The sequence below is a fragment of the Engraulis encrasicolus genome, chromosome 15 (genome assembly GCF_034702125.1).
Source record: "Engraulis encrasicolus isolate BLACKSEA-1 chromosome 15, IST_EnEncr_1.0, whole genome shotgun sequence".
Taxonomy (NCBI): domain Eukaryota; kingdom Metazoa; phylum Chordata; class Actinopteri; order Clupeiformes; family Engraulidae; genus Engraulis; species Engraulis encrasicolus.
Genome location: NC_085871.1, coordinates 36139715 through 36148129, shown reverse-complemented (window position 1 = coordinate 36148129; position 8415 = coordinate 36139715). Strand labels below are relative to the sequence as shown.

The window sequence follows — 8415 nt, the reverse complement described above, 5'->3', positions numbered from 1 at the left end:
GACAGGGTGGTCCATTGGCTCATTTTCAATATAGTTTAGTTTAGTTTAGTTTATTTGATAGGGACAGATACATAACATGTAGGTTGCATAACAACCAAACAGCAAGCATTGTAGCATTTATAGCCAAAAGCTAATTTCCAATGCCCGTCCCTAGAAGGGCTTTTAAAACAATACAATAGCAGCAATAACAATAAAACAATATTATCATTAAAAACAGCCTATACACTCATTCAGTCCAATCATTCATTTTTGAAAACTATCAATCATATTTAAAATTGACGTTTATTCTTCCATCCATATAGACGGTTGACTGAGCTCATCGTAACATAATAGAAAAGCAGAGGGGAATATGAGAGGGGCTTGAGAGAGAGAGGGAGAGAGAGAGAGAGAGAGAGAGAGAGAGAGAGAGAGAGAGAGTGTGTGTGTGTGTGTGTGTGTGTGTGTGTGTGTGTGTGTGTGTGTGTGTGTGTGTGTGTGTGGTGTGTGTGTGTGTGTGTGTGTGTGTGTGTGTGTGTGTGTGTGTGTGTGTGTGTGTGTGTGTGTGTGTGTATGTGTGTGTGTGTGTGTCAACCCTTGCTGTGCTGTGGTGATGCTGATGTCCAGCATATGCTTTGTCACTGTCAATAGCTTTATCATGTCCCATGACTCTTTCTCACGTTCAATCTCAAGCTCTCCAGAGCTCTCTATTTCACTCTGTGTGAGTGTGTGTGCGCGTGTGTGTGTGTGTGTGTGTGTGTGTGTGTGTGTGTGTGTGTGTGTGTGTGTGTGTGTGTGTGTGTGTGTGTGTGTGTGTGTGTGTGTGTGTGTGTGTGTGTGTGTGTGTGTGTGTGTGTGTGTGTGTGTGTGTTAGAGAAAGAGAGAGAGTAAACAGTAGAGCTGTGTGTGTGTGCGTGTGTGCGTGTGTGCGTGCGTGTGTGTGTGTGTGTGTGTGTATGTGTGCGTGTGTGCGTGTGTGCGTGCGTGTGTGCGTTCGCGCGACGTGCGTTCATGTGTGCGTTTGTGTGTGTTTTATGTCCGTCCACCCCAGTGACTGAGGGGAACAGGAGGATGAGAGGGAGGAGGAGGGAGGAGGGAGGAGGGAGAGGTGGACCACATGATAGATGGCCGGCCTGATTGAGAGTGTATACATTCTAATAACTGCCCTTCTGCAGCCCATTGAGAATACGCTGTATGTATGTTTATTGAACACCCTTGTATTAATGGCCGCAAATGCAACTCGGTGCAATCGAGGTCTCACAAATTATTAATGGTTCATTTAAATTGCTGTTAGGAGAACATGGCCATTTTTCAAAGCCGTATCATTTGTTATGTTTTTTTTTCCCCTGTCTCTCTTTCTCTACACCCATGAGGAAATCAATGGGGTTAGCTCGCTAGATCAATCATTTTTAAGTATCACCCCACTGACAAGACCTGGGATGTCTTTGCCACATGACAAGCCTTGATTGATGTATTTTTGAAGGAAAAAGGGAGGCAGACTGTCAAACGTTTTCACTTGACAGCAAATGTCAGATCAAACAATATGCACGAGGAGAGGAGAGGAGAGGAGAGGAGAGGAGAGGAGAGGAGAGGAGAGGAGAGGAGAGGAGAGGAGAGGAGAGCCACTCATATTCCTCCCAAAAAAACAGCAGAGTCGAAGACTAAAGTGAGAAGGGCATGAGGAGACTTCTGATTTTTGTTGTCCATCACGATTTTTAAACCCAAGTCCCAAAAAAGTTATCGGGTTCCTGTGGGACTGCAATGTGACTGTGCTGTACCTTTATTGTTCTTGTGCTGGGTAGATGTTTTTACGTGTGTCCATTTGGGTATACAGTATGTATGTAGGGCTGACACAATATTCAATAAGTCAATATATCGTACAATACGTTTTTACAAGCATGATAACTTTTTTGCCACAATAAGTTATTGCATGCTTCTTTGTTTTCCTCGTCACTCCTTCTTAGACTGAATATCGATAGGCACATTTCACTCAGCGCAATGATGCTTAAACGTAGGTGTACTTTTAATTTTCAGTCTGTCTACCTTGTATATCTCTCTATCTAGCACCCCCTGCTGCAACGCTTTCAAAATTAGAAAGGGTGTATTCGCATTCGCATATCACAATGCAACACTTTCATCTAGACAGAACTACCCAATATAATGGGCCTGGCCCCTGTGTGTGTGTGTGTGTGTGTGTGTGTGTGTGTGTGTGTGTGTGTGTGTGTGTGTGTGTGTGTGTGTGTGTGTGTGTGTGTGTGTGTGTGTGTGTGTGTGTGTGTGTGTCTGTGTGTGTGTGTGTGTGTGTGTGTGTGTGTGTGTGTGTGTGTGTGTGTGTGTCTGTGTGTGTGTGTGTGCGTGTGCACGCGCACGTACATGCCTGCGTGCCTGCGTACGCGCAATTCGTGCTTGCGTGCATACTTGTGTCCTTACACTTGTTTACTTGTGCAAGACACAGCAGGAACACGCCACAACTAAAATTACACATACAGTGATGTGGTGAAACATGAACACCTGTCCACTTGTTCCACCCGTCCAAGCTGATGCCTGGCAGGTTTTTGATTTCACATGACACTGACAACTGACAAGCACAAATAGGTCCTGCGAACATAGTCAACAGACTTGTCATGTGCAAACAGTGGTGTAGTTGAACGCAGGTATACGGAGTATACCCACTTCAAATTTTCAGGGATTTCAGTATACGCACTTAAAATTGAGTGATCCATTATTTAGAATAGCACAAATGTATACAGTATACCCACTTCAAAAAATGCTCAAATATACAGTATACCCACCACAAAAAAGTAGACTACACCACTGCGTGCAAACACGTGATTTATGACTGACAGAATGACCGACAGATCTCATGAAGACTGTTGAAGTCGAAACGTAATCCAGCCATGGAATAATAAAAGACAACAAAAAGGATTTTAAGTGTGCATACTTCTCACTTTGAAAAGTTCGTCCTGCACCTTTTCCTGGGATGTGCACAATCCTCTCGTTCAGCATTCATGCAGCTGACCTTTCATGCAACTGACCGTGTGTCTCTGCTGGAGACATAGCACGGAAACATTACACAGTGAAAAAACCAGCGTTAATATAACTATTAAAGGTACACTGTGCAGGAAATGGTCAAAAGAGGTACTGCAAATATGCTGCTCATTGAAACTGGGCTGCCTATTGCCTAATTTGATCTTTAGATGAAAGACCCTTGCCTACAAAACCATCACAGGAACGGCCCCAGCTTATCTGAAGGACCTACTAACGCCTTATGTTACTGGAAGAGAACTGCGCTCATCCAGCACAAGCCGCCTGGCTCTGCCATCCAGTCGCTCTAGGTACTTCCAGTCAAGATTGTTCTCCGTTGTGGTACCCAAGTGGTGGAACAGTCTCCCAGAGGCAGCAAGACTAAGCACATCTCTTGCAGCCTTCAAGAAACAACTAAAGACATTCCTCTTTCGAGAGAATCTACTAGACTAATGCTTGAACTGGCCTTGCCCCAGGGCAGACTCCTGACATGATGTTTAGTTTAGTTTAGTTTGTGTGTGTGTGTGTTTGTGTGTGTGTGTACTCGTTATTTACTCTTTATGATAAAAAAATAATAAAAAAAAAAATAAAAAAAAAAAATAACCCTCTTTGCAACTGCACTTGTTGTTCTGTATATCTCCTGTGCACTTTGTATTTGCTTGTGATGTTGGCTTGATTATGTCCTCTTTTGAAAGTCGCTTTGGTTATAAAGCGTCTGCCAAATGCAATGTAATGTAATGTAATGTAAAGTTCACTAAGTAATAAACAAATATTTTCTAGTATGGTCCAAGTACAATAATTTTTGCAGCTAAAAATGGCTATTTTTGGAAAATCAAAATGGCAGACCATGGAGAAGATCCACCTTTTCACTGTATGAAAAGTGCAATTTTTCCAGTCATAATGAATACTTAAAATTTGATGGTGGTGGTGGGTATTCATGAAAAAGGTAGCATTAATGAATGGACAGCATGAATTCTGGAAATAAACAACAAAAAATCTCACACAGTTGCACAAAATTGCACTTTAAATCTCACACAGTGTCCCTTTAAAGATTTGAAATCAGCCACATTTCAGATAACATTTGGTCCCACTCAAAACATTTGGTCCCACTTATTATTACTCTTTGGTCAGTGTTAATTGCACTCAATATGTAAATATTACCACTGGAATGTGTTAATAATCTTGCTGTTCTGCTGACCACCTGCAGAATTTTACATTGACTTTTTGACTCAATGTTGGAGTAATTCAGCTCTCCATAGTATTGCAAATATTCCATCTGGATGTGTTGACCACCCCATTATTTACTGTGTAGTCATATTAATGCACCACAGTTAAAAAAAAATGAAAGTATGTAAAAGCCTCTGGTCATCCCTGTGCTCAGGGCCGTAACCAGACATTTTCAATACTGAGATCAAATACTGTGTGCTGTACTGTAGGCCTACTGTACATTTAGAATGCTTCAAATACTTCAGTCAAACTCTTAAGTTACTTTTTCATTCATCACTGCCTTGAGGATAAGTGGGGGTGTCGTATACAGACTATATTTATCATTGTTGATCATATATTCATTTTCATCATAGATAGACATTTACACCGAGGACATGACCTCTGTGTCCTCANATGGTAGTTACGGCCATGTCTGTGCTGGGTGTACAGTAGTCTCTTTAGGAGTAACCCATTCTGTATGTGATCCTGAGGTTCTGGGGGTTCATTAACATTTCTCGAAAGCTAGTTGCTAACTACGTTAGCTACTTTTCTGGTTGCGTCCCATTGGCAGCTATCCAAGTAGCTAGCTGGCAAGCAAACTATGCTTTCGAGAAACACAACCCGGGAGGGACCATGAGCCGTGCATAGGCTAGAGCACAAGTGACATCCTGTCCTGACACACACGTAGAACGCAGTACATTTGATACTGTATATGTTCCTTTGGCATATGGTAACCCCAGACATGTCCTTACATAATCCTTACACAAAAATAGAGTGCACACAGACACTCAAAGTAGCTGACCCTACTGCCACACCCACTCACTGCTGACACTACTGCTACAGCTGGAAGAAAAAGGTCTTGAAGGTAAGATCAGTGTTATATTCAACACGTTTATAATGTGAATTAGAGGGTTTTTTTCCTCAATTAATTTTCAAATTTTCATTTTATTACACCTTAGCTGACGCTTTTATCCAAAGACTTGCAGATATTACAGGGTATTGGTTACAGTCCCCGGAGCCGTGTGGGGTTAGGTGCCTTGCTCTTCAGCCATGGATGGAGAGAGAGAGAGAGAGAGAGAGAGAGAGAGAGAGAGACAGACAGACAGACAGACAGACAGACAGACAGACAGACAGACAGAAAGACAGACAGACAGACAGACAGACAGACAGACAGACAGACAGACAGACAGACAGACAGACAGACAGACAGTGTCTGTGCATGTATGTGTTTGTGAATATATATGTGTGGTTGTTTTTTCGAACGTGTGCGTTTGCTTTTCTTCCCATGTCTGTGCCTTTCCTCCCCGAATGGTGACTAATGGTTGATTTGTTTTGTTCTTCGGTACTTTTCTCAAAGGCATAATTTCAGTTACTGTATCTTATTTCTCTCATTTTTATTTGCATTGTTAAAAACAATACCTCTCAGGTGGTTCAAAAACTCTGACTTTTCTTTTTTTGTATCCTTTTTTATTTTTATTCAGTCTTGATATATTTACATTTCGGTTTTGTATAAAATTAAGTATATTATGTGCTATTGCCACAGGCATTCTTATAACAAAAGATAAAAAAAGAAAAAATATATGATTATCATTTTATTTCCCCCACAGTGACTTATAAGGATGAGGACTGCCATCATACTGCCGTGGCTGCTTTTCTGTACGTGTGGAGCTCAGACTTGGACCGACGTCCAGGCAGGGAGCCAGGGCCCTGGGGCTCCTGCTAGTGCTGAACTCTCCTCTCTGCTGGACATCTCTTCTGAGATCCAGGAGCTCAGAGACATGGTGCTGGAACTGCGAGTGCAGTTAAGGATAACCCAGAACGACCTTGAGAGCACCAAAGCAGCAATGAAGACAAAAGTGGAGGGTCTGGAAATGGAGAATGCAGCACAACAGACAGAAATGACATTGGTCAAGACCAGACTGTCTGCTAGTGCAGCTGAACTAAAGAATCTAAAGCTGGAAATTACAGCAGCGCAGACAGCTGAACAGACAGACACGACCACGCCAAGAACTGAAGAGGCGAACTTGACCAAGGACAGTGGTGCTCTTGAGACAAATTTGTCGGACATTGAGGCCACTCCAGACAGTCTTAAGATGGACAGGGCAGTGCACGAAAAGGATCTGAAATCTCTAAAGGCCAGACTGGCCGCCACCGAAACAAAAGTGGAAACTCTTGAGACCAAACTGACAACGCCCAAGGTGGCTTTCTCCGCCGCTCTGACCGACTCCGGCACCACCGCGGCCATCAACACCGACCTGAACCTGGTCTTCAGCCGGATCATCACCAACGTCGGCCAGGCCTACAGCAGCAGGTCGGGCATCTTCACCGCGCCGGTCAGCGGGGTCTACTACTTCAGGTTCACCGTGGTGGATCACCTGGCCTCGCGCATGATGGTCATCCAGATGTTCAAGAACGGTCACCAGGTCATGTTCCTGAACGAGTATGGCGATGACGGGCAGGCCACCTATCTGTCCAGCGGGGTGACTCTGCAGCTGAAGGTGGGCGACGAAGTGAGCATGAAACTCCCAGCAGGCTACAGGGTGTACGACAACGGGAACAATCACAGCACATTCAGTGGCTTCCTGTTATTTGCTCTGAATGGAATGGAGTGAACCACACACCATTACTATCAGTACTGCTACAGTGTATCAGTAGTATATATAGTGTTATCAAATAATAAATGATGCCTTGTTTACAAATTAATAAAACACTTTTTAATCTGTTAAAACACAGTGTTATACATTTGTTGTTACCAGAATGGCAATGACCAAGTAGTACTTAAAAGATAACTTCTGCCAATTTCAATATGCTGTTGTATTGCTCATGCTACTCTTGACTTGTCAGTACCTGGTGATGCTGCATTTTTTGGCTCAGCCCTTTCAGAGATATGAGCTATTCTAATGGGGGCAGCCTTTGTTTACATTTTCAAAAATCTTAACATAGGCCTACTCCAAATATTATCCCAAAAGGTATCGCTTTTTGCTAGATGTCTGCTGATGTTGCATATAACCTTTTGGATGTTATTGGATAAATCAAGATGCTTTTTAAAAATGTAAACAAACGCCTGTCCCCATTACAATGACCAGGATCTCTGAAAATGCTGAAAAAAGTCCAGGGTAAGGTGAGCATTACACCTGCATGTCAAAATTCACAGAAGTTATCCTTTAAGGCCCTGTGTTGTCATATTAGAGTAGTACTATGGTAATGACCTTTCAATGACAATTACAGCGTGCATTACGGTACAAAACCCTTTGTAGTGTATATCACAGTGTGGAGATGTATGCATATTTACTGGATATGCAAGCATGAGTATGTATAGTACTGCGTAAAGTATGTAGTCTATGTATGTATGCATACCATGTATGTATATGTATGCATGGATGTATGGATGTATGGATGGATGGATGGATGGATGGATGGATGGATGGATGGATGGATGGATGGATGGATGGATGGATGGATGGATGGATGGATGGATCTGTGGATGTGTGGATATGTGGATACATGGATGACAGATAGCTGAGCAAAATGTAAATATATGCCCATTTAAACATTTTAACTTTCTCTGCCTTTGTTTTGTGTTTTGTGACTTTTCCTCAAAGACGTGACTTTCCTCAAATACTACGTGTTTTGAGCATTTTGAGTGTTTGAGTGTGTGTATGAGCCTATCTATGAGCCTAGGTACAGTATAGGCCTTATATATTTGACACCCTTGGGTGCCAGGCATGTTCTAATCACCACTCAGACTGTGTTTGTAGAGAATCTGATGAAGACTGTGAAGTCGAAACGTAATCCAGCCATGAAATAATAAAAGAAAACAAAAAGGATTTTAAGTGTGCGGACCTCTCACTTTCAAACTACAGTCAGCCTTTGTCCTGCACCTTTTCCTGGGATGTGCACAATCTTAACCTTCAACAGAATGTGAAAATGCACACACATCTTCCTCCTTTCATTAACAGTTTACCTACCGGTATACCCCACACATCCACAACATCTTCAACAGTACAGGATGCAGGATAACGTGAAATATGGATGCCAGACACCTGCCACACTCTTCATCACTCTCTTTCACTCTCTCTCCCTCTCTCTCTCTCCCGCCCTGTCTCTCTTTCCCTTTCTCTCCCTTTCTCTCCCTTTCTCTCTCTGTCTCTCTCTCTCTCTCTCTCCCTCTTTCACTCTCTCTCCCTCTTTAGCTCTCTCTCCCTCTCT

General features: G+C 42.8%; 1 protein-coding gene across 1 annotated transcript; it reads left to right on the top strand.

The window, feature by feature from the left end:
- Positions 1–5008: 5008 nt before the first annotated feature.
- On the top strand, positions 5009–7263 carry LOC134464623 (uncharacterized). Its single transcript, XM_063218023.1, has 2 exons — positions 5009–5071; positions 5814–7263. Exon 2 carries the CDS (start codon positions 5826–5828, stop codon positions 6816–6818), a length of 993 nt encoding a protein of 330 aa, XP_063074093.1. The 5' UTR covers positions 5009–5071; positions 5814–5825; the 3' UTR covers positions 6819–7263.
- The last annotated feature ends 1152 nt before the right edge of the window (positions 7264–8415 follow it).